The following is a 27,048-nucleotide window of genomic DNA, read 5'->3' as shown; positions in this document are numbered from 1 at the left end:
TACAGGTGGTAAAGTCTGGCTTTCATACATTTGAATTTAGTTTTATATACCCTTCTCCAATTTAATTAGAGGGGTCTAGGGATCATAGCAAAGTGCTAACTATTCAAATCAACATAAATTAGTGTTTATACCCAATTTGAAAAGTTATAAATGTTACTGTTTATATACCAAGAATATATATTCGTTAAAGTTCTTCCAAAGAAAACTGCACATTTCATACTCTTCATGGTTAGTTTAAAGTACATGCTTTATATATCAGATTAATATGGCTGAATATGATAACATATTAACATAGGCTCTATCTGTCTTCAGATTGCACATGTTGTGTGAGTTGGAGCATAGCGTCAAACCACTTTTTCACCAGTCTCCAGGTGAAAGTACTCAAGAAGATTCACTAAATTGGGTAGCTCGACTGGAAATGACCCAGAATTCCTACAGAGCAAAGGAGCCCATACTGGCTCTCCGGAGAGCTTTATTAAGCCTCAACAAAAGGTTTTACACACTTTTTTTTGCATGTCAGTTATTGTGAATTTAGTATTATATTTGGATATTACTTGGGAATATTTATCTTTCCTAATTTTCTCTCTGAATCTGTATTTTTCTATTGTCAATTGTCAAGTCTACACTATATAGTTGAAATGAGCCTAGAACTTAAAAATTACTTTTATGTGCAATATATCATTTTTTTAATGTTGAAAACGTATCTGGGGGAGGTACAGATATAAGTCAATTGTAAGGTCTTCATAGGCTTGTAATTGATAACAATGGAGAACTCTAAGAAAATTAAAATTAGTTTTTTAACAAATAAATATTCTTTGATTCCTTTGAAAAGATATATTGAGAAGGTTCCATGTTGGGAAGAGATATTTTAATTAAGCTGTTGAATATACTTAAAAATGCTCTTTCCCCACCATTTTGTCACATTCCTTTAGACCAGATTACAAGGAAATGGTTGGAGAATGCTGGCTACAGAGTGCCAGAGTAGCTCGAAAGGCTGGTCACCACCAGACAGCCTACAATGCTCTCCTTAATGCTGGAGAATCACGACTTGCTGAACTATATGTGGAAAGGGCAAAGTGGCTGTGGTCCAAGGTAATGGCCAAGGGGACGTCATCGTATGTACTTCCATCATAGGTACTTCCTACAAAGGCATGACAGAGATTAGATCCCTAATCTAAATTCAGAACCTTCTTTTTCTGTCACCTTTCTGCATCATTTATCTGCCATCATCTGGAAGAAACTTCCTTCTATCCTGAAGTCCCCAAATATTTTCCCGTTTCAAGACTGAAAGTGCAGTTCTTTCTGTTTTCATCTGTCTTCCATTTTTTTCTTGAGGGAAATGACCAATTTTTACTTTGTTTTTACCTTCTCTCTATATATATACATACATGAGTGCACTCAAGAAATGTTTAGGTGAACATAACACTGTCCTTATTACATTCTTGGCAGATAATTAGTTTTGTGTAGACTTGCCACTGTTGCTGTAAAGATCCACTTCTAATCTAGCCTGTCAGAAAGGGCTTAGCTTCAGAACAAACGTCCTCTGCAATCCTCAGATTAAAGCTACAGTTATAAGAAGGGGGCTTTTAAAATATACAAACTCCTTGAAAAACTCATGCCTCAGATTTAAAGGACTCTTACTTTCATATCTCCTCATGCTTGCCACCAGTCTAGAATTAGTAGTAGGCATAGCATGTTTTGAAATTGACAGATAGCAACTAGAGTTGGTGCCATCTGTGATTAAACCAACTTTTATGGTGGCTAAGAAAAGACAGGGGAGGAGATGTTTCCTGGATGGGAGATGAAGGTAATAATTCAGCCTGCATTAGTCAGGTCATTTTCAGAGCTAGTGCTAGAACATGTATGTATTGTAATACCTTAAATTCAGTATGCTCAAAATGCAATTCATCAGTAAAATTCACTGTCTGTTTCTCCTCCCATATTCCTTATTTTTCTGAGTAGGACTCTATCACATCCTCTCATTTATGACAGTAATCTGAGCATCATCTTGAACTTCTTCCTCTCCCTCACTTTCCACATCAAGTTGGAGACTAAATTGACCGTAGAAATATCTTTTGAATCCTCTCCCTCTTATTTATCTTTGCTGCTTTCCTTCATGCCCTTAGCATTTACACCCTCTGGCAATATTAACAGTTTTTTTTGAGGTCTCACCATTTCTTGGTGTTCATTACTGCAGTCTGTCATCTTCCTAAAATGCACACTGAATCATGTCACTCCCCCAGTTAAAATCCTTCAAAGTATTCTTCATGGCTTTAGGATTAAGTCAGAACTCTAGAAAGTACACAAGGCCCTTTCTCATCGAGTCTCAGCCTACCTCTTCAGGTTCAGTTGTCACAAACCCTTTAGTCTTCACAAATCCTTTAGTCTTCACAAACCCTTTATCTCACAAACCCTTTAATCTTCAGCTAAAACCAGACTACTTGCCTTTTTCTCAATTAAAGTTATTATTCCTTCTACCAAGAGTGTCCTTCACTGAATTCTTTGCCAGGAAAATTTCTACTCATTTTTTAAGACCTAATTTAGATTTTCCTCATGTGATTACTTTGCCTGACCACTGGTCAACTCCATTTTCCTATATCTTCAGGTAGATTTAGCAGACTGTCTTCTCTTTCCTACATAATATGCATGTATATTCTTCTGTTAATAACACTTAGCACATTGTGTTGTTGTTTTATAGTTTATTTCCTCACTTGACTGTGAACTTTCTTAAGCCAGAGATTTTGACATATTTATGTTTGTTTATCCCTAATCATCTACATATATCTTCAATTCCCTGCACTTTGACTGACTGTAAAAAACAAGTGAATGAATGAATGTAGGAGTTCTATATGAAATGAAGCAATGATTCCTTTTTAGGATTTTACTTTCATAGGAGGAAAATGAGAGGTGAATATGAAATTACAAATAGATTTATACATAAAATATCTTATGAACTTTAAATTCTAACAATTTTATTTGCTTTTCAGAAAATGGAAATATGTTCTTAAATTAAAAGGCTTGTTGTTGCCTTTTTTCTTTCAGGGTGATGTTCACCAGGCACTAATTGTTCTTCAGAAGGGTGTTGAGTTATGTTTTCCTGAAAATAAAACCCCAGCCGAAAGTAAGAACATGTTAATCCATGGTCGAGCTATGCTACTAGTGGGCCGTTTTATGGAAGAAACAGCTAACTTTGAAAGCAATGCAGTTATGAAAAAATATAAGGTAAGTGAATGTATAATGCAATTTCAGTTAGAAACTCACTTTTTTTGTTGTTTTTGAAAATAGATAAAATTATTTTAAAGTCCATATGGGAAGAGCACATGTATAAAAATAGCCAGGAAGCTTTTTTGACTTTTTAGTGAATATATAACGTAAGTATATAGTTGGAGGAATTATCACAAAATAAATATAGTCATGAAACCACCACCCATGTCAAGAAGTAGAATGTTATTAATGTTCTAGAACTCACCCTTTCATCCTCCTTCCCAAAGTTAACCACAGCCTGGCCTGAAAATTTTTGAACAAACACAGTGTATACCTTCCTTACTAGGTATTAAGCCTTACATAGATGGTGTTAGAAAAGAGATACTTCTCAGTAACCCATGGGCCAAAGAAAAAATTGCAATGGAAATTAAAAAACTAAATGGAAGTTAAAAAACTTAATGGAAATTAAAATTACTTTGAACTGAATGATAATAAAAATATGACATAGCAAAACTTGGATTCAGCTAAAGCCATTCTTACAGGGAATTTGAAATATTATTTACATATGTTAGAAGAAAATAAAGGCTGAAAATTAATAAGCTAAGAATCCATCTCAAGGAGTTAGAAAAGGAACTGAAAAAAAATTAAAAACACAGAATACAGAAGATACAAAATAATAAAATAAGAGTGGATGGCTGGGGACAGGTGGTTACTAGACTTATCATGGTGATCATTTTATAGTGTATGCAAATGTCAAATCATTATGTAGTACACCTGAAACTAACATGATATTGTACGTCAGCTTTTATTTTTTACTTAAAAAATAAAAAAATGTATTTTTTAATAAATATTTTTAAAAAGAATGTAAAGGTAAGCGATAGATTACAAGATATTTGCAATACATAATGATGAGGCTTATATCCAGAATATAATAAGAACTCTTAAAAGTCAATAAGAAAAATACAGACAACTCAATTTTAAAATGGAATAGAAGACTTAACAGAAGGATATATATAAATGACCCAAAAAAAGCAAAAAGAAAATATGTTCACTGTAGTAGACAGGAATAGATGCAAATTTAAAAAGTATTATGATGAACCTAATACAATATTATAAATCAACTGCCATTCAGTTTAAAGAAAAGTATTATGAGCTAACACTATATACCTACAAGAATGGTTAAAATTTAAAAGATTGATATTTTCAAGTGTTAGCAAGGCTATAGAGCATTTAGACGCTCATACAGTGCTGCTGGAAGTATAAGTTATTACAATCATTTTGGAAAACAGTTTGGTGTTTTCTCCTAAAGGTGATAATACTGTGACAGCCACTTTACCAATGCTCAACACGTCTCCATAGAACATATACAAAAATGTTTATACCAACGTTATTTGTAGATTTTAAACTGGAAGTAGAAATGTCAATCAATTATAGAATGGATAAACGAATTATAACATATCCCTATAATGGAATACTGTATGTATAGCAATGAAAACCAACAAACCAAAGTTACATCCAACAACTTGAATGGTTCTCCCAAACTTAATTTTGAATTAAAAAAGTCATATGAAAAAATCATACATGTAGTATGATTCCATTTATATAAAGTTCAGAAATGAGCAAAACAAAATTATTGTATCAGAAATGGAGATAGTGGTTGTTTTTAGTCTATTTGCACTGCTATGATAAACATACCATATACTGGGTAGCTTAAGCAATGTTTATTGCTCACAGTTCTGGAGGCTGGGAAGTCCAGAACTAAGGTGCTAGCAGATTCAGTCTGGTGAGGGCCTGCTTACATAGACGGCCATCTTCTCCTTATAACCTCACATGGCAGAAGAGGCAAGGGAGGTCCCTGGGGCCTCTTTTATAAGGGCACTAATCTTATTCATGAGGGTTCCACACTTGTGACCTAATCACCTCCCAAAGGCCCCACCTCCACATACCATCACATTGGGGATTAGGCTTCAACATATGAATTGGGCGAGGGGGGAGGGGGGACAACACACAAATATTTAATCTGTAGTAGTGGTTATTTGGGAGGAAAACGAAGGGAGTAGTGTTTGGGAGGGCAAAGTGGGAGGCTCGTGTTTCTGGAGTTCTTATGTAGGCGTGATCACTTTGTGATAATTGAGCAAGCTTTGTGTATAAGATTTATCTTTCTGTATGTACATTTTATTTTCCAAAATAAAGTTTTAACTTAAACCAGGAAGGAAGGAGGGAGGGAGGGAGGAAGAAAGGAAAGGAAGGGAGATAGATGATGAAACCAGATTGAAAATATCTTTTTAGAGCAATCTTAATTAGTATTTTCCTTCATTCCCTTTGCTTCTCCTGTGACTAGATGGGAAAAGCACACTGGGAGCCTCGTCCCTGTGGCTGGTTTTAGGCACATGAATCTAGCATCTGTTCCATACATCTAATCATGTCATTCTGTCCTCTGCCCACAAGCAGGTTTGTATCTGTAAGGTTTTAGGATTAGATTTGGAGGAAACTTAAGAACTCATTTTAAGGTTCCTGGTCTAAACTGTGTTCTCAAATTTGCTTGAATTAAGAGTAGAGCTTTATTTAAAAAAATTTTTTTTACTCAGCTGCTCTATGTATTTTCCATCACATTTCAAATAATATAATTAAAAATTAATAAACCACACACAATATACAAATATAAGGGAAAGGGAAAGGAAATGACAAAGGCAACTGAGTAGGAGTGGCCAGAAAGGTAGGAGAAAACTTGGAAGATTGTGGCCTCACAGAAGCAAAGGGAAAAAAGTGATTCAAAGAAGAAATGGCATGGACAACAGAAACATGCTGAAGAGAGCTCACTCACGTGAGATCAGAATTGGAAAGTATGTCTGTTTAAGTTGCTACTTTAGTGGAGTGGTGTCTACTGAACCAAAAAGAAATAGTTTGAGGAATGACTATGAGTCGGAGAATTCTTTTCAGAAGCCTGATTATAAAGGAGTTGAGAGAGAGGGCAATATCTTATAGATCTTAGAGAAAAATAAGATATGTGATTTCTTTCTTAAACCATATTTGAATGCCTTTAAAGTCCTGTCCTCTTCAGAGATTTGATATTCTTCTTTCTCTGAGGTTTTTTTTAAAACAATAAACATATACCTGTACACACATACATGAAATACCTTAATCCATCTGAAAATTATTTTGATGTATCATATAAAGTGGCAATGTAAGTGGAGTTTTTTTCCCTGTATAGCAAATTATCATGACATGTTGATCAGCGGGCAACCCACCAGAACCCACCAGCTATCCTGAGAAAACCTTTGTAAGAAAGTAGCTATTCCTTATTTACACCAGAGTCAGTCTGCCTTTGACTTTGCTCTGCCTAGATGTCGGTCTCATACTTTTGATCCCTAATTATCTATTCATACTTTACTTCCCAACATAGTGGGGGGTTTTATTAAGTGGGTATTCTCTGTTATCTTTTACAGGATGTGACCTTGTTCCTGCCAGAGTGGGAGGATGGGCATTTCTACCTTGCCAAGTACTATGACAAATTGATGCCCATGGTCACAGACAACAAAATGGAAAAGCAGGGTGATCTCATTCGGTATATAGTTCTTCACTTTGGAAGGTGAGAGTGAGAACTGCATGTTTGCTGATTAAATATATCAAGGTGACTCTGTTGATATTGAACTATTATCACAGATCTTAGCATATGTAGGATGTTTTCTGCTTTACGATTATCACCTTAGATGTGATATAAATTTTTTCTTTGTACAATTTTTTCCTTCCCTTCAAATAACTATTTTAATGGAATAAGTAATATATGCATGTTTTTTAAAATTCAGTAGTACCAAGAATATACAATGAAAATTAAGTGTCCTTCCCATTCTGGACCCTCATCCTCTGGGTCCCCTTCCCTAGAATTCCAGAAGACGGTAAATCTAGTACATTTAATGGTTGTATTTAATTGCCTGTGGAATGTTTCCTTCCAGCCCATGGTTTTGACATTAGACTTGTAGAAAGAGCTTAGCACTTAAACTAGGTAACAGGTAAAATGTAACTTAATTTCATATATTAGTGTATTATAGTCAAATAGTATATTGTCATGCCTACTGTTTATATTATCACAAATTATTAATTCCTAAGAAGTAATAATAACGTTCCACTCATTTTCTTGTCATACTCATGGACCATTGCTTTACACTGATGAATAACTTACTTCATAGTAATAAATTTATTTAAAGTTGCCTATTATCAGGTATTTTGACTTCTCAGTTCAATATTTTCAGGAATCAAAGCAATATATTTTTGTTCATCAGCAGTGTTAGGATTGCAAGATTTGGCCAAGACTTTCTTCCCAAAATGGAATTCAGTTTTTGTTTGCTTGCTTGTTTGTTTGTTTGTTTTTTGGCCATGCCATGTGGCTTGTGGGATCTCAATTCCCCAACCAGGGATTGAACCTGGGCCACGGCAGTGAAAGCCCGGAATCCTAACCTCTAGACCACCAGGGAACTCCCTGGAATTCAAGTTTTATAAAATCCAAACCTAATTTAATTTATTATTGATTATTAATGACTTGTTATTGAGCAAGAATTCCTGGCATATTGGCATTTTGAAATGGAAGCGTAAGCAGAGGACAGTTATTAAATGCATTTTTCTTTTCTAAAATGAGTAATACCTCTCATTTGCTCTTTAGTCTTGGCATATATCATATGCATTAGTATACAGAATTTATTTAATATATTTCTTCTAAAACGAGTTATTTGGAGTCCTTGATATGCATAAAACTATTAGGCATAGTATGAGATTTTTAGAAGTACAGTTTAAGAAAGTAAGACTATTTTAGAATATGTTTTATCCATAGTAGTTAAAATAAAACATATGGATGCTTAAAGGAGTAAATAAGCTCAGCTATCGATACTTTTCCCCTGAGTCATTGAATTACTGTGTTATTACTAATTAAGCATTAGTGTTTGCCCTCAAGGAGCTACAGTCCAATTGGATAGAGAAACCTTAGCACACAAAATATTTAAATAATGGTACATAGTAGAATGTGATCAATATCAAAATAAGTGGTATAAATATTAGAAGTATCTTTTTTGATATTAGCAAGATACCAAAAATGAACCAAACAAGTCCAGGAGGAGTCATGGATTTGGGGCAAATCTGAAGTCAAAACTCAAACCACTGGCTTCATGATATCAAAAGTATCTCTTTGCACTGCATTGCTACAGAAGTTTGGTAGGCCTCGTGAAGAAGGTAGGATTTAAAAGGTAATTAAATTCAAGAAAGAGAGGACATTACAGGCATATCTCATTTTATTGAGCTTCACAGATACTGTGTTTTTTACAAATTGAAGTTTTGTGGCAACCCTGTGTTGAGCAAGTCTGTCAGTTCCATTCCTCCAACAGCATTTATTCACTTCAGGTCTCTGTATACTCACATTTTGGTAATTCTTGCAATATTTCAAACTTTTTCATTATTATTGTGTTTGTTATGGTGATCTGTGGTCAGTGATCTTTGATGTTAACTATTGTAATTGTTCTGGGGCACCATGAACTGCACCCATACAAGACAGCGAACTTATTCCATAAATGCTGTGTGTGTTCTGACTGCTCCACCAACTGGCCATTCCACCATCTCTTTTCTTCTCCTTGGGCCTCCCTATTTCCTGAGACAACAATATTGAAATTCGGCCAATCAATAACCCTACAATGGCCTCTAAGTGTTCAAGTGAAAGGAAGAGTCACACATCTCTCACTTTAAATCAGAAGCTAGAGATGATTAAGCTTAGTGAGGAAGCCATGTCAAAAGCTGAGACAGGCCAAAAGCTAGGCCTCTTGTGCCAAAGAGTTAGCCAAGTTGTGAATGCAAAGGAAAAGTTCTTGAAGGAAATTAAAAGTGCTACTCCAGTGAACACATGAATAATAAGAAGGTGAAACAGCTTTATTGCTGATATGGAGAAAATTTTAGTAGTTTACAGAGATCAAATTGGACACCATATTTCCAAAGCCTAATCCAGAGCAAGGCCCAAACTTGCCTCAATTCTAAGAAGGCTGAAAGAGGTGAGAAAGCTGCAGAAGAAAAGCCTGAAGCTAGCAGACATTGGTTCATGAGGTTTAGGGAAAGAAACCATCTCCATAACAGGAAAGTGCAAGGTGAAGCAACAAATGCTGATGTAGAAGCTGCAGCAAGTTATCCAGAAGATCTAGCTAAGATCATTAATGGTGGCTACACTAAACAACAGAATTTCGATGTAGACAAAACAGCCTTATATTGGAAGAAGATGCCATCTTTCATGGCTAGAGGAGAAGTCAATGCCTGGCTTCAAAACTTCAAAGGACAGGCTGACTCTCTTACTAGGGGCTAATGCAGCTAGTGACTTTAAGTTGAAGCCAGTGCTCGCTTACTACTCTGAAAATCCTAGATCCCTAAGATTTATGCTAAGTCTATTTTGCCTATGCTCTGTAAATGGAACCACAAAGCCTGGATGACACCACATCTGTTTACAACATGTTTTACTACATATTTTAAGCGCACGGTTGAGACCTATTGCTCAGAAACAAAGATTCCTTTCAAAATGTCAGTGCTCATTGACAATGCACTTGGTCACCCAAGAACTCTGATAGAGATGTATAGTGAGATTAATGTTGTTTTCATGCCTACTAACACAGCATCCGTTCTGCAGCCCATGAATCAAGGAGCAATTTCAACTTTCAAGTTTTATTGTTTAAGAAACACATTTTGTGATTGGAGTGACGTCAGCACTATGGCAGAGTGAAAAGCTACCTTTGTCTCACCCCATAAGTCTACAACCAGTAAAACATCCAAGTACAACAAAGGTACTTCCGCTCAACACACCAGCACACTGGAGAATCCACATATTGGTACATCTAAAGGTGGGTGGACTGAAACACATAGAGGAGGTGAAAGCAAGGGAACAGCAGAGGTGGTGCCTGCAAAACCCAGCCCTTCAGCCACAGCAACTGAGTCTGCAGCCCCAGAGAACCCAATAGTAGCAGAGGAGGGAGGTACACATGATTCCAGCCTCCTGGCCCCAGCAGCTCCTGTGGCCACGGGTAACTGGGAAACAGTGGCAGTGGGGCCTGAGACCCTGTCCCTCCAGCTGCTGAGGCGCCAACAACTCCAGGTCCATTGTGGCAGAGCCCCACGAACCTTACAATACCAGACACAGCAGAGGCACCCACGCAACCTCAGCTCCCCTCCCAACTCTCCTCATTCCCCTCCCCCCTTGGCAGTGGAGCCTGCAATTCATGGGAGCCCAGATGAGATGGCAGAGCCTACCATCTAGATGCACCAAGCAACAACACCAGTGACAGTGGGAGAAGGAAGGTACCAACGACTCCAGAGGCACAAGGTGCAATAATGAGGGCAGGGAGTCGTACCTCTAACCGATGAGGTGGAAGGTGGAAAGGGCAGACTCCCTCAGGTAAAAGAAACCAAAAACCTATGCTATAGTGCCACCTACTGGAAAACAAAAGAAAGGCCTCTAATCTCTAACCTGTCCCTACTTCAGATGTACCGGCAGAGGAACAACTCATCTAGCACCATGAAGAACCACAGTGACAGTGTACCACAAAAAACAAATGATGATTTTCCAGAAACCAAACTTAAAGATACAGAATATTGCGATTTGATAGAGAATTCAATATAGCTGTCATGAAGAAACCCAGTGAGCTGCAAGAAAACTTAGAAAGGCAGTTCAGTGAGCTCAGGAATAAAATTAATGAACAGGAGGAGTACTTAACTAAGAGAGTGAAACTCTAAAAAAGAACCAAACAGAAATTCTGGAGTTGAAGACCTCAATAAATGAGATGAAGAGTGCATTTAAAAGCATTGGAAATAGAGCAGACCATATGGAAGAGAGAATTAGCAAGCTTGAAATGGTACAAGTAGGACAGGAAAGAGAAGATATTTTAAAAATGAGGAAATTCTAGAGAGCTATCCAAGTCTTTTAGGAAGGGCAACGTTAGGGTAATGAGTATCCCAGAAGAGAAGAGAGGGAGAAGGGAGCAAAGCATTTATTTAAAGAAATAATAGCTGAGAACTTCCCAAACCTGGAGAAGAAACTGGGTATACAAGTTCATGAAGCCAAGAGAACACCTAATTACCTTCTCTAAGACAGATTGTATTAAAATTGTCAAAAGTCAATGACAAAGAAAGAATTTTAAAGGCAGCTAAGGAAAAAGGGATGATAACCCACAAAGCTACCTCATTGGGCCATCAGATTTCTCAGCAGAAACTACAGACCAGGAGGAAGTGGAGTGACATTCTCAAAATACTGAAAGGTAAAAGTCATCACTCAAGAATACTCTATCCAGCAAAGTTATCATTCAGATATGAAGGAGAAATAAAGACTTTCCCAGACAAACAAAAGCCAAGAGAGTTAATCAACATTAGACCTGCCTTACAAGAAATGTTGAAATGAGCTTTTCTACCAGAAACAAAATGGCAAAAAGTACACAAAACTTTGAGTAAGGCGATAAGTAGACAGAATCAAAAGTTGCAAGTCTTTATCACAATAGTTTTTTAAACACTTTGTTATAGCATAAAATTAAAGGGGGAAAGTGTTGAAAAAACAAATATAGCTGCTTCAATTCAGTAACAAACTCACAACATAAAAAGGGATAATTTGAGACAACAAAAATATAAAAGGGGAAGAGGAAAAGGATGGAACCTACATAGGTAAATGAAGATAAGATCCTATCAGCAGAAAAAGGACTATTTTATCTATGAGAGGGTTCATACAAACCCCATGGTAACCACAAAACATAAATCTAGAGTAGAGACATGAAACATAAAAAAAGGAAAGTATGAAAAACAGAAAACCTCCAAACCAAAATGGCAGACAGAAACACAAGGAAAAAAATAAAACAACAATGGATATATAGAGCAACCAGAAAACAAAAGCTAAACTGGCAGTGCTAAGTCCTCATCTGTCACCTAAAATGTAAATGGATTGCATTCACCAACCAAAAGACACAAAGTGGTTGGATGGGTAAAAAAAACAAGACCCAACTATATGCTGCCTCCAGGAGCTCAGCTCTAAAGACAAACATAGGCTCAAAGGGAAGGAATTTCCAAGAAAATGGAAATTGACAGCAACACAGTAATAGTAGGGGACTTTAACATCCCACTTGTGTCAGTGGATAGATCATCTGGGGAGAAATTCAAGGAAACAGCAGAACCAGATGGATTTCATAGACCTATACAGAACATTACATTCAGATGCAGCAGAATACATATTCTTCTCAAGTGCACATGGAACTTTCTAAAGGACAGACCATGAGCCACAGAACAAATCTCAATAAATTTAAAAAGATTGAAATCATATCAAGCATCTTTCCCAATCACAGTGGTATGAAATTAGAAGTCAACTACATGAAGAAAGGTAGAAAAATGACAAGTATATGGAGACTGAACAGCATGCTACTGAAGAGCTATTGGGTCAACAAAGAAATCAAAGAAGAAATTAAAAGTTACCTGAAGACAAATGAAAATGAAAATATGACATACCAAAAAAATCTATGGGATGCAGCAAAAGCAGTACTAAGAGGGAACTTTATAGCAATACAGGCCTACCTCAAGAAACAGGAAAAATCTCAAATAAACAATCTAACCTTACACCTAAAGGAACTAGAAGAAGAAGAACAAATGATGCCCAAAGTCCACTGAAGGAAGGAAATAATAACAATCAGAGTGGAAATAAATGAAATAGAGACTAGAAAGACAGTAGACAAGATCAGTGAAAATAAGAGCTGGATCTCTAAAAAGATAAACAAAATTGACAAACCTTTATCTAGACTCACCAAGAAGAGAGAAGGGTCTGATAAATAAAATCAGAAATAAAAGAGGAGAAATAACAACGGATACCACAGAAAAACAAAGGATTGTAAGAGAATATTATGAAGAATATTATGAACAAATTGGACAACCTAGAAGAAATGGACAAATTCTTAGAACCATACACCCTTCCAAGACTGAATCATGAAGAAATAGAAGGACCAGACAGCTTCACAGTGCATTCTACCAAACATTCAAAGAAGATTTAATGCTCAAAGTCTGCCAAAAAATTGAAGAGGAAGGAACGCTTCCTAACTCATTTTATGAGGCCAACATCACCCTGATACCAAAACCAGACACAGACAACACACAAAAAAGAAAATTATAGGCCAATATCTCTGATGAACATAGACACCAAAATCCTCAATAAAATATTAGCAAACCAGCTGCTACAGTGCATTAAAAGGATCATACACCACGATCAGTGGGATTTATTCCAGGGATGTAGGGATGATTCAACATACACAAAGCAACCAACATGGTACACCACATTAACAAAACGAAGGATAAAAACCATATGATCATCTCAGTAGATGTAGAAAAAGCATTTGAGAAGATTCAATATCCATTTTTGATAAAAAGTGTCAATAAAGTGGGTGTAGTAGAAACATACCGCAAATTAGTAAAGGCCATGTATGTCAAACCCACAGGTAACATCATAGTCAACCATGAAAAACTGAAAGCTATCCCTTTAAAATCAGGAACAAGACAAGGATGCCCCCTCTCACCACTCTTATTCAACATAGTATTGGAAGCCGTAGTCAGAGCAAATAGGCAAGAAAAAGAAATAAAAGGTATCTAAATTGTAAAGGAAGAAGTAAAATTGTCACTATTTGTGGATGACATGATTTTTTATATAGAAAAGCCTAAAGAATACACTAAAAAACTATTAGAAATAATAAACAAATGCAGTAAAGTTGCAGGATACAAAATCAGTATACAAAAATCTGTTGCATTTCTATTATACATGCTAGCAGTGAGCTAGCAGAAAGAGAAATTAATAAAACAATCCCATTTACAATTGCAATAATAAGAATAAAATACCTAGCAGTGAATTTAACCAAGGAGGTGAAAGACCTGTACACTGAAAACTATAAGAAATTGCTGAAAGAAATTGAAAAAGACACAAGTAAATGGAAAGATATTCCATGCTCATGGACTGGAAGAATTAACATAGTTAAAATGCCCATACCTAAAGCAACCTACAGATTCAATGCAATTCCTATCAAAATCCCAAGGACATTTTTCACAGAAATACAACAAAAAATTCTTATATGGAACCACATAGGACCCCAAATAGGCAAAGCAAACCTAAGAAAAAAGAACAAAGCTGGAGGTATCACACACCCTGATTTCAAACTATATTACAAAGCTGTGGTAATCAAAATAGCATGGTACTGGCAGAAAATAGATACATAGATCAGTGGAACAGAATTGAGAGTCCAGTAAAACACCCAGGCTTCTATGGACAACTAATATTCAACAAAGCAGCAAAGAATATACAATGGAGAAAGGATAGTCTCTTCAATAAATGATGTTAGGAAATTGGACATCCACATGCAAAAAAAAAAAATGAAACTAGACCACTATCTCATACCATACACAAAAATCAACTCAAAATGGATTAAAGACTTGAATGTAAGACCTGAAACCACAAACGTCCTAGAAGAAAACCTAGGCAGTACAGTCTTTGACATCCACCTCAGTAATATCGCTCTAGATATGACTCCTTAGGCAAGGGAAACCAAAGCAAAAATAAACAAATGGGACTACATCAAACTAAAACATTTCTGCACAACAAAGGAAACCATCAACAAAATGAAAAGACAGCCTACCAAATGGGAGAAGATATTTGCAAACGGTATATCCAATAAGGGGTTAATATCCAAAATAAATGAGAATTCACACAACAACAACAAAAACCAACCCAATTAAAAAGTGGGCAGAGGAGCTGAATAGACATTTTTCCAAAGAAGACATTCAGATGGCCAACAGACACATGAAAAGATGTTCAACATCATTAATTATTAGGGAAATGTAAAACAAAACCACAATGAGATATCATCTCACTCCTGTTAGAATGACAATTATCAAAAAGGCAAGAGAAATAACAAGTGTTAGAGGATGTAGAGAAAAGGGAACCCTCCTACACTGTTGGTGGGAATGTAAATTGGTGCAGCCACTGTGGAAACAGTATGGAGATTCCTCAAAAATTTAAGAATAGAACTAGCATATGATCCAGCTATTCCACTTCTGGGTATTTATCCAAAGAATATGAAAACACTAATTTGAAAAGGTATGTGCACCCCTATGTCCACTGCAGCATTATTAAAATAGCCAGGATATGGAAACAACCAAAGTGCCCATCAACAGAAGAGTGGACAAAGAAGTTGTGGTGTATACATGTATACAATAGAATACTACTCAGCCTTAAAAAAAGATGAAATCTTGCCATTGTGACAACATGGATGGACTTTGAGGGTATTATGCTAAGTGAGATAAGTCAAACAGAGAAAGTCAAACACCGTATGATTTCACTCATGTGTGGAATATAAAAAAACAAAGACACACAAAAACAAAACAAATGAACAAAACAAACCAAATAAAAACAAACAGGTAGATACAGAGTAGTGGTTACAGAGGGGAAGGGGAGAGTGAAATGGGTAAAGGGGATCAACCGTATGGTGATGGATGGGAACTAAATTTTTGGTGGTGAGCATGCTATAAGGTATATAGAAGTAGAAATGTTATGTACACATGAAACTTTTATAACGTTATAAACCAATGTTAACCTAAATAACATAAATAAATAATGAAAGTAAATTTTTTAAAAAAGAAATACATTTCGTATTGTAATAACTGCCATAAATAGTGTATTCCTCTGAAGGATCTGAGCAAAGTAAATTGAAAACCTTCTGGAAAGGGTTCACCATTCTAGATGCCATTAAGAATATCTGTGATTCATGGGAAGATGTGAAAATATCAACATTAACAGGAATTTGCGCGAAGTTGATTACAGTCCTCATGTATGACTTTGAGAGGTTCAAGACCACTGTGGAGGAAGGAACTGCAGATGTGGTGAAAGTAGCCAAGAGAACTAGAATTAGGAGTGGAATCTGAAGATGTGACTAAATTGCTGTAATCTCACGATAAAAACACAATAAAACTAATGAGGAGCTGCTTCTTATGGATGAGCAGAGAAAGTGATTTCTTGAGATGGAATCTACTCTTGGTGAAGATGCTATGAAGATTGTTGAAATGACAACAAAGGATTTAGAATCTTACCTAAACTTAGTTGATAAAGCAGTGGCAGGGTTTGAGAGGATTGACTGCAGTTTTGAAAGAAGTTTTCCTGTGGGTACAATGCTATGAAACAGCATTGCACGCTACAGAGAAATCGTTCATGAAAGGAAGAGTCAGTCAGCGCAGCAAACTTCATTGTTGTCTTATTTTAAGAAATCGCCACAGCCACCCAGCCTTCAGCAGCCCCCACCCTGATCAGTCAGCAGCCACCAACATCGAGGCAAGAGCCTCTGCCAGCAAACAGATTAGGACTCGCTGAAGGCTCAGGTGATGATTAGCATTTTTTAGCAATAAAGTATTTTATAATTAAGGTATGTATATTGCTTTTTTTAGACATATGCTATTGCACACTTATTAGACTACAGTATAGTGTAAACATGACTTTTATATGCATTGGGAAACCCCAAAATTCGTGTGACTCACTTTATTGTGATATTCGCTTTATCGCAGTGGTCCAGTACCAAACCTGCAGTATCTCCGAGGTATGCCTGTACTAACTTTTCACAGATTTGACAGAGACACGGGGTTGAGTGGTTTGTTGAGAGGATGGTGAGGAAATTGGACTTGATGGAAGATGTATGCGGTGAATAGTGAGAGACTAAGATTGCAAAGTTATAAAGAAAAAGGGTTGTATATATTTGAATCCCGAACAGAGTCATTCATATAGTCTTAATCTATAGGTAAGTGATTGCTGTTTTTCGAACGGGGGGGAGTATGGTAAAGCTAGAATTTGAGAAATGTTAGCCTGGAATTTATTGAAGGGAAGAAATGTGGAATTAGGGAGACCAAGTTACTGTAATTTCCCAGAAATCGAGTGATTGGGCCTGACCTAGGCTTATGACCATGGAATACAAATAAATGTACAGATCCTAAGGACAATTTAAAAGAAGTACTGACAGGAGTTTGACCAGGTCAAAACTTGAATTATTTTTGGTCAGTGTATTGATAATATAGAGGTTAGTGAGGAATGAAGAAAGAAAAAAGTGGGGAGAGAGGAGTCAAAGATAATGTGTACTAGGAAGAAATACTGATACTATAAAAATTTTTGTCAGAGGCCATATATTTCTCAAGTGGTAGTTTAAGTCTTTATATTTAATTCATATAATGTAAAAAAGAATACTATGTTAATATATTTTCTATGTAATTGCAGGTCTTTACAGTATGGAAATCAGTTCATATATCAATCAATGCCACGAATGTTATCACTATGGCTTGATTTTGGTGCTAAGGCATATGAATGGGAAAAAGGTATAATTTTTTTGGTAAAACTTTTAAGGAACTGAGAAGAATTATAATTTACGTGAGAGCAAGAAACCAAATGTTAAAAAAGAGGAGAAAGACTAAGCATAGACTTTTTTAAGTAGTTGGAGTTGCAGGGCCTGCAAGTGTAAATCTGTTCGTTCCTTGGTAAACCTAACACATTTTGAAAAATATTAGTTTAAGCCAAATAATTTACCTTAAAAATTACAATGGATTGTGGCTTGTTCTGTTTGCTTCTAGTGAAAATATATGTATATGTATAGCTGATTCACTTTGTTATACAGCAGAAACTAACACACTGTTGTAAAGCAATTATACTCCAATAAAGATGTTAAATAAATAAATAAATAAAGTCTGTTTAAAAAATTTAAAAAAGAAACGGGCCTTGAGTTTTTCAGTGGACTTAAATATTTTTTCCTACCTGGACAGAGAAAAGTATCTTTTCACAAATTGGCAAGTGATCTAGCTTTGGACATGGGAATAACATATATCTTAAAGCTGTTTTTAAGACAAAAATTTTTTTCTGTGAAATTGATATACTGTTTTATTTTTTACTGGTATTTTTAACTTTGATTTCTTTTTCCAGCCAGCCGCTCTGATCGTGTACAAATGAGAAATGATTTAGCTAAGATAAACAAAGTTATCACAGAGCACACAAATCACTTAGCTCCATATCAATTTTTGACTGCCTTTTCACAACTGATCTCCCGAATTTGTCATTCTCATGATGAAGTTTTTGTTGTCTTGATGGAAATTATAGCCAAAGTGTTTCTGGCCTATCCTCAACAAGCAATGTGGATGATGACAGCTGTGTCAAAGGTGATATATTAATCACAATAGTGTCTTTTTCCATTTTAATGCTAATATGTAGATACAAGTTCCAGGGTTTCTCTCTTATGTTAGATTTGTAACAAGAAAATAAATTTTAAGTATTTTTAAAAAGAAATTATAGCACTATGTCTCATTATAAAATCTAAAAATATTTACTATATCAAATGAAGTGACTATTATGTTTAAGATTGACGGATTTATCATGTGTTTTCTTTATGAAGTATAGTAAACTGTTAGTGCTTGGTATAAAACAGTAACCTATTTTTTTTCCAAGTTTTTTAATCCAAAGTATCAGAACTATTAATACTAGAAAATTTTTATTGCATTATTAATAGGAATGTACAAATTGGTAAATATATTGAATTAATAAATATTTTAGAGAATTTAGAAAATACAGAGAAATATAAAAAACTTAAAATTCACTGTTTATATCATTAATATTTTGATGTATTTTTGTATGCTTATTATCTATGCATATTTTAACACTAAATTTGGATTGCATAGATATGTAATTTCATATTTTTCACCTAAAATTATTACCATAATCATGTTCCCATGTTATTAAATATCCTTTGAAGACCCAATTTTTAAAATTTTATAAAATTCTATAATGGTTAGCCATCTATAATTTATTTAACTGTTGTTGATCATTAAGGTTGTTTACTTTATTTGCTGTTACAAAACATCTAGACACATCTATATTTATTCTCATTTCTGATTATTTCTTCAGGATAGATCCTAAGAAGGGAATTCATCAGGTCGCAGGATAGCAGCATTTTTATGGCTATTGATAGTATTGCCAAATTGATTTCCAGGAAATTTCTGTCACTGTAAACTCTCATCATGCATACTGTTTAAGTTGATTTTTGTCAATCAGAAGTTTTGTTATCTTTTAAAAATCTTTTAACAATTGCATTTAACTTTTTTTTTTTTTATGACAGTCTTCTTATCCCATGCGTGTAAACAGATGCAAGGAAATCCTAAATAAAGCTATTCATATGAAAAAATCCTTAGAAAAGTTTGTTGGAGATGCAACTCGCCTAACAGATAAGCTTCTAGAATTGTGCAATAAATCGGTACTATCATAAATCTTACTACTTATAGACCAAGTTAGATGAAACTTCTATATGATTTCAGCTGGTTTTATTTCATTTGATTAATTAAATTTAAATTCTCATATGTGTTGGTATACATATATATCAAAAGTTATCAAATTGTATACTTTAAATACGTGCAGTTTACCTTAATAAAGCTGTTTTTTAAATTTCTAACATATGTCCCTCTCTCAAACGTCATCTAAATTTCTAAAAGTTCTTCTTAATGTAAATTCTTCTGAGAGTAAATTATCCATACTTATTAGAAGTTTTTTTAAATAGAGGATATGAAATATAAGTATATAAAATACTCAGTTAAAGTTCTCTCTGTGATTGTTTTCTGTCATATCTTTGAACTTTCAAAACTCATATACATTAACCTACATACATGAGAGGAAAGAAGACTGGAGCTTTGGGTTTCATCCTTTCAGTAACATTTCATTGTCTACCAGGGAACAAGCACCGTGCCTAAGGGAAACAAAGATGAATAAGACATGTTCTCCTGCCTCGAAGTGCTCACAGTCTCATAGGGAGCCACTCAGATGGTTATCATATGGTGTATAGCTACTTTTTTCAGTAGGTTTATGACTAGAATATGGACATGCTTATAGGAATGAACTAGTATTCTACCCAAGGAGTTGGAGGGAAAAAAATCCTGAAGAATGTGTAGGAAAGGTAAAAGTGGGGGTAGGGGTAATTATAAGGAGGGACAGACTCTATAAGGTAAATAACTAGACTTCATTTTACAAATATTCACTCTATCATCTATTTACAGGTGAGAAAATATAGACTACTCTATTTCTCACCTTCCCTTCCAATAAACATGTTGAAAGTATAATCTGTTGTTGTTATCTGCATTAATCCTGTTTGTCCTCTGACACACTTGACATTATGAAAGATAGTGTTATGATAATGGCCAACATCTATTAAACACTGGCACTTTTCCAAGTGCTTTACTTGTACAAACTTCCAGTTCTCTATGTGAAACCTTTGTGGCCAACTACATTTAGAAATTCAGGATTTTTTAGATTTTTAAAGGTAATGCAGTACATATACTTTTTATTAAGTAGCATCACTAGGGGTAATCTGGTAGAGTATCCTGTAATCAGATACATAACTATTTCTTCAGTGAAACATATTAATCTTTGTACTAAGTGAGAAGTTCAGATATCTTTTTGCTGCCAAATGAGATTTGGTACAAACAAAAAATTTTGATTTACAGAGCTCTTTGGAATTTGTAATGTGTGATAACAAATTGTAGGTCGCTATTACCTACCTTAGTCATTTAACATCCTATAATGTAGGTACTATTTATTGATGAGTAAAAGTACAGAGAGGTTTAAATGAGGTGATGTATTTTTAAAAATTAGAAAAGTACAGACTGCTGAGCCATTGTAATTAAGATATTATAGAAGTGAAATTTTTGTTGTGAGTAAAAGTAAGCATTCTATAATTCAAGGTAAACAGAGAAATTAAAATGTACTACTTTTTTTCCCCCCAGGTGGATGGAAGTAGTTCCACGCTGAGCATGAGCACTCATTTTAAAATGCTTAAAAAGCTGGTAGAAGAAGCAACATTTAGTGAAATCCTCATTCCTTTACAATCAGTCATGATACCCACTCTTCCATCAGTTCCGGGTGCCCATGCTAACCATGAGCCATTTCCTGGGCATTGGGCCTATATTGCAGGCTTTGATGATACGGTAAACTGCAATTTTATATAACTGTAACTATGCTTTTAAAATTAAGTTGAAATTTCAAATTAAGTTTAAAAGTGTTTTTCTCAGAGACTAAGTGGATTTTATTTGCAAAGAAAAATGATTGGAAATACAGAAAAGTAAAACTATATACTGATTAAATGATAAAAATCTTACGTTCAACCTTGTATTTTGATTTTTTCAGATGTTCATATTGTTTTAGTAAGACTAAAATCTTTTTTTTTTCCATAATTTGATATTTCTGTATTCATCTTTGTCCTAAAAATGGGGAACAGAAAGAGAACGAAATACAGTTTTTGTTTGTAATTTGTATTTTGGGAGGAAGTGAATTTCAGCTAGGAAGAGCTTGATTCTTTTTTGTTGTTGTTACTATCTTAAAGAAAAGCACTTCTGAGTAAATACTTTTGAAAACTCTGTATTTATTCCAGTACTTCTGTGGCTCAAAACATTTGTTTAACTGCTGCAGACCAGTTAATAAGCCACATAATGAAATCATTCTTGTTACTTATAGTCATGCTTTGTTTTTAACTTAATATTATTCAACTTATTTACTTACATCTTTAGTTGGACATGATATTGGAGGCGTTTCTTTTGTCAAAAATCAAATTACTTTCCATTGATAAACATTTCTTACCATTAAAGAAATTTTAAAACCATCTTAGGTTCTGCAGAAAAGTCCTAAGAAAATGTTTCAAAAATCTTTTAAACATTGTGGCTGCTTTAAGAGGCTGCCTAAATTTGAATGTGTATGTATTTACTTACACTGCTGACAGAGTAATCCTTTTTTTTAATATAAATTTATTTATTTGTTTGTTTTTATTTTTGGCTGTGTTGGGTCTTTGTTGCTGTGTGCGGGCCTTCTCTAGTTGCGGCGAGCGGGGGCTACTCTTCGTTGTGGTGTGCGGGCTTCTCATTGTCGTGGCTTCTCTTGTTGCAGAGCACGAGCTCTTGGCATGCGGGCTTCAGTAGTTGTGGCACATGGGCTCTACAGCGCAGGCTCAGTAGTTGTGGCGCACAGGCTTAGTTGTTCCATGGCATGTGGGTTGCTCCATGGCATGTGGGATCTTCCCAGGCCAGGGATCGAACCTGTGTCCCTTGCATTGGCAGGCGGATTCTAAACCACTGCGCCACCAGGGAAGCCCCAGACAGAGTAATCCTTTTACTTCAATAGCCATTTCTAATGGGTGAAAATGTGTCTCTATTTATGTCCAACCATTCTTTTCATAGATCATAATTAAGATAAATTATTAAAATAATAAACTTGCTACATAATATGTTATTATATTTTCCTTTTTATTGTGTTAGGTAACACAATATTTATAGTACACATAGAAGTTTAAACAAAGAATTTTGACCTTTATTTATATATAACTCATTATCTTTTAGGTAGAAATTCTTGCTTCTCTTCAGAAACCAAAGAAGATCTCTTTAAAAGGATCTGATGGAAAGTTCTACATTATGATGTGTAAGCCAAAAGATGATTTGAGAAAGGATTGTAGACTAATGGAATTCAATTCCTTGATTAATAAGGTTTGGATATAGTTTGCTTTTATTTTAGAATTGCCATAATTACTATCAATGAGATATGGGCAAATAGATCTCTTAAAAAGAGGAAATGAAGTACACTGCCTTTTTCATTTTCACTTAATTTGTTTTATTGGGATAAAATATATGTAACATAAAATTTACCATCTTAACCATTTTTAAGTATTCAGTTCAATTCAGTGGCATTAAGTACATTCACATTGTTGTGCAACCATCCCTCTCCAGAGCTTTTTCATCTTCTCAAACTGAAACTGTGTATCTGTTAAACAGTAACTCCCTATTCCCCTTCCCCCCAGGCTCTGGTAACCACCATTCTACTTTCTGCCTCTATGAATTTGACTACTCTAGATACCTCGTATAAGTGGAGTCATATAGTATTTGTATTTTACTGGCTTTCTTCACTTAGCATTATGTCTTCAAGGTTCATCCATGTTATAGCACATCAGAATTTCTTTCCTTTATAAGGTTGGATAGTATACAATTGCATATGTATACCAGTTTTGTTTATCCATTCATCCATCAGTGGATACGTGGGTTGCTTCCACTTTTTGGCTATTGTGAATAATGCTGCTATGAAGATAAGTGTACAGATAACTGTTCAAGTCCCTGCTTTCAATCTTTTGGATATGTGCCCTGAAGTGGAATTGCTGGTTTCACTTAATTTTTTTAAAATAAGATACTTTTGTTATATTGAGAAAAATGTATAAGACATATTAACAAAGGAAAATATTTTCTATTTAATGTTTAAATTATCTATAATATACTTTTTCTATCAGATTTATGTTTTTTGTTTTGATGCTAGAAAAAAAAAATGTTAGGTTCTGTTTTTACCAACACACTTTTTAGAGGTGATCGTTAGTATTTTTTTCAGTTCTGTTGGTAAGTGCTTGATTTCTATCTCAGAGATGATATGAGAAATCTCACTAAAGTGTTATTATAAATGTATGGTCTTAGGGGTTTTGAATTATTCTCTAGCCAGGTATTTATAAGTGCATAGCATCTGTTTTTCCATTGGTAAAAAATTAAACCATACTGTGAAAACTTTATTGTTTTCCTATAAGCTCTTTGTTCTTCCTCTCTCTCCCCTTCCTGCATTTTACTGGTACCTCTTTTATTAGCAGGAAAAAGTTATGGACCTTTAACATAGAAAAGAAATAGCAGCAGATGAGTTCATTTTTTAAAAAGGAGAATTATGGTTTGTGCTTAGTTTAACCAAACTAATTTAAAAATTAATACCATAATAAAAACCCATTTCATAGGTATTAAGGGAAAGAATATTTTTATTTAAAATGTTGTTTGGTAAATTGGTTACTTAATTCACTGATATTAAACCATCAGTATGTTTGTCCCAAAGCTCCCTGAGTGTGTTTCTAGTTGGGAGTATCAAGTGGCCTGGCTTTAATTTATAAATTTATCTTAATCAGCCTTGTTACCAATTAAGTTCTTTCACTACCTTTCCCCCACATTAACATGGTCAAATAAAATAGCCTGATTGTGAAAAACTCGTCTCATTACATTGGTCTAGGAGGCCATATACTGATCTTTACATGTGATTCTCATGCCATACTATTTGGCTGACATTTATGTAGCCTATCTATTCCTAAAGTTTAAAATGTATTTTTGGTCAGTGATTGTGCTTTAGAATTTGACAGGTTACAATTATAGATGTGTGCTTAGTTTGTTTATTTCATACAGTTCCAGAATTAAACAAAATACTGTTTATCCTTACCTAGTATATTTCAGGATTAATCAGATGAGATGTGTAAAGCTTTCTTCTGCTAGGAGATAATTTTTCAAATGAAGCTATAATATTAAACTGTAAGAGTAAGATATATGTTTTGGGGATATCATAAAACTCATACTTTTCTGTTCATGCATTTTTTTAGATAAAATTAAACAGCATTCTCTGCGCCCAAGGACTTACCGTTTCAGTAATATCTTAGAAGCAATTTTTAAAGAGTATTTTGTCATTGTTAAATATATAACTATAACATTTTTGAACCCAGTATTGTTGTCACATTAATACTGAATAATTAAAAGAAGTACTTACCCAAGGCATTTTTAATGATTTGGAAATAAATTAAGGATATTGTCCCTGTAGTTTCCTGCTCTACCTTTCTGAAGAATTATTCGTCTATACTACATAATAAGCTTTTATGGACATTATTTTGCTATGAAATGAACAATCTTTAGATAGGTTTGACATAACATTTAGAAATTTTTAACTTTTAAGTTTATGTGTTTTTTTTCAATAGTGCTTAAGAAAAGACGCTGAGTCTCGTAGAAGAGAACTTCATATTAGAACATATGCAGTTATTCCACTGAATGATGAATGTGGGATTATTGAATGGGTTAACAACACTGCTGGCTTGAGACCTATTCTGACCAAACTATATAAGGAAAAGGGTACTAAAATTAATTCTTACGATATAAGTATATAATATGGGTATAATAGCTGCTAACATATAATATAGGTATAATGGTTATTATCATTGTACATTTTTGGGTATAAGCCATAGTAAAATTTCTTGGTACTATTGATATTTACAGAAGTAGTTAAGTGATTTCTTCTTTCCTTCCTTGTGTTTTAATTCTTTCACTGTCTTTATCCCAAAAGGATTTGAGGTAGCTTACAAAAATGTATATGAAAATGTGTTTTTCTAGGAGTTATGTGTAAACTAGACTTCAGCAAATAAGTAAATACATTGTGGCTAATGAGAGCTAGTTTTTCATATTAGAGAAAGAAAAAGATAGGGAAAGCTAGAATGAAACCGAAAATGTTAGAGTCTCCCACTGGCCAAACTTGGGATAACTTGAGCACCAAAATAAATAATAATAGTATTAGATTATAACCCATGGAATAAAATAGGAGTACACACTTATGTAAACAAATACTTGAATGAATAAATAAATAAATAGGAAGGTAGGAACAAGTTCTTCCTTACAGTAGAATTACAATGAATAAATGTAGAAGAGATGATGAAAACAGAAAATTGCCAATTAGTAAATATCACAGTAATAATTGTTGCAGGCAGTGATTTATCAATGACTGCTGAAATTCGTTGGCAAAAGTATGATGGAAAATAGGTTATTTGCAGAGTCTCAGAGTATCTCTCCACCAGATACTTATTAATTACAAAGGGGAAAAAGTAGTAACTTTACAATGAAGAAACAAAAATATAACAGGTCAGAACTCCTTAAAAATTTCATGGTAATAAAAGACAAAAACAGAAGTTTCCCAGATTTGAGGACATTAAGGAGACATGACAACTGAATGCAGTAAGGGATCCTGAATTGGATCCTGACCCAGAAAAAGGATGCTAGTGGGACAATTGGTAAAATTTGAATAAAGTCTGAAAGTTAGTTAATAATACTATGAAAAAATAATTTCTTGGTTTAGGTAATTGTATTCTGTTATGAAAGAGATGAACACTGACAAAATCTGGGTGATGAATATATGGGAACTTTGTATAATTTTTGCAATTTTTGTAAGACTAAAATTATTTCAAAATAAAAAGTTTTAAAAATGTTTATGATGCAATACATTAAAAACAAATAAATCAAGTTACTAGAGTAAAGTAAAAAATAAGTATATTAGTTCCCTAGGACTGCCATAACACATTACCACAAACTGTTCACAAATAGAAGTTTACTCTCTCACAGTTGTGGAGACAAGGAGTCTAAAATCACTGTGTCAGTAGGGCCACAATATCTCTCAAGGCCCACAATATCTCTCAAGGCCCAAGGGGAGAATCCATTGCATGCCTTTCTGTAAGTTTCTGGTGTTGCCAGCTATCTTTGACTTTCCTTGGCTGTAGATGCTTCACTCCATTCTCTGCCTCTGTCATCACACAGCATTCTCCTTAAGTCTGTATGTCCCTGTTTTCTCTTATAAAAGTATCAGTCATACTGTATTAAGGGCTCACCGTAATGACCTCATCTTAACCTGAATACATGGGCAAAGACCTTATTTTCAAATAAGGTCACATTCACAGGTACCAAGGGTTATTTTTTTTGATGGATACAATCAACCCACAGCATTAAGTAATATTGATAAATTACTATATTATGGGTATTATGCTAAGTATTTTGTGTGCATCAGTTTTTTTTAAATTATTGTTAACAAGCCTAATTATCACTATTTTATGGACAGTGAAGTAACTTAATCCAAGTTACTAATGTGTTGTAGAGCTGAAGTTCAAACACACTTGAATCTGATTTCAAGGAACTTGCTATTGACTATTTTATTTAAAGATGAAATATTATATA

At 34.5% G+C, this 27,048-nt stretch overlaps 1 protein-coding gene and 1 long non-coding RNA gene across 5 annotated transcripts in view; one reads left to right on the top strand and one right to left on the bottom strand.

Annotated features, from left to right (window-relative positions):
• Window positions 1-27,048, bottom strand: part of LOC309660551 — a 247,780-nt gene that overhangs the window by 25,855 nt on the left and 194,877 nt on the right. The window lies entirely within an intron of this gene.
• Window positions 1-27,048, top strand: part of ATR (ATR checkpoint kinase) — a 105,214-nt gene that overhangs the window by 69,907 nt on the left and 8,259 nt on the right. Inside the window, exons 33-42 of one of the 4 annotated variants that reach the window (XR_014263432.1) lie at window positions 313-492; window positions 933-1,092; window positions 3,043-3,222; window positions 6,651-6,793; window positions 17,483-17,580; window positions 18,179-18,411; window positions 19,365-19,499; window positions 21,019-21,219; window positions 22,625-22,764; window positions 25,035-25,171. Coding sequence is in view for 2 of the 4 variants with exons in the window: in XM_082461157.1 (XP_082317283.1) it covers window positions 313-492; window positions 933-1,092; window positions 3,043-3,222; window positions 6,651-6,793; window positions 17,483-17,580; window positions 18,179-18,411; window positions 19,365-19,499; window positions 21,019-21,219; window positions 22,621-22,764; window positions 25,035-25,185 (1,625 nt within the window). In the remaining 2 variants the exon portion in view is untranslated. Of the gene's footprint in view, window positions 1-312; window positions 493-932; window positions 1,093-3,042; window positions 3,223-6,650; window positions 6,794-17,482; window positions 17,581-18,178; window positions 18,412-19,364; window positions 19,500-21,018; window positions 21,220-22,620; window positions 22,765-25,034; window positions 25,186-27,048 lie in introns of those variants that run through there. The other 3 variants (XM_082461157.1, XR_014263431.1, XM_082461158.1) reach the window with 3 other exon arrangements.

Source organism: Balaenoptera physalus, assembly GCF_965194825.1.
Source record: "Balaenoptera physalus genome assembly, chromosome: 4".
Lineage (NCBI taxonomy): Eukaryota > Metazoa > Chordata > Mammalia > Artiodactyla > Balaenopteridae > Balaenoptera > Balaenoptera physalus.
This window is presented reverse-complemented; position numbering and strand designations above follow the sequence as displayed.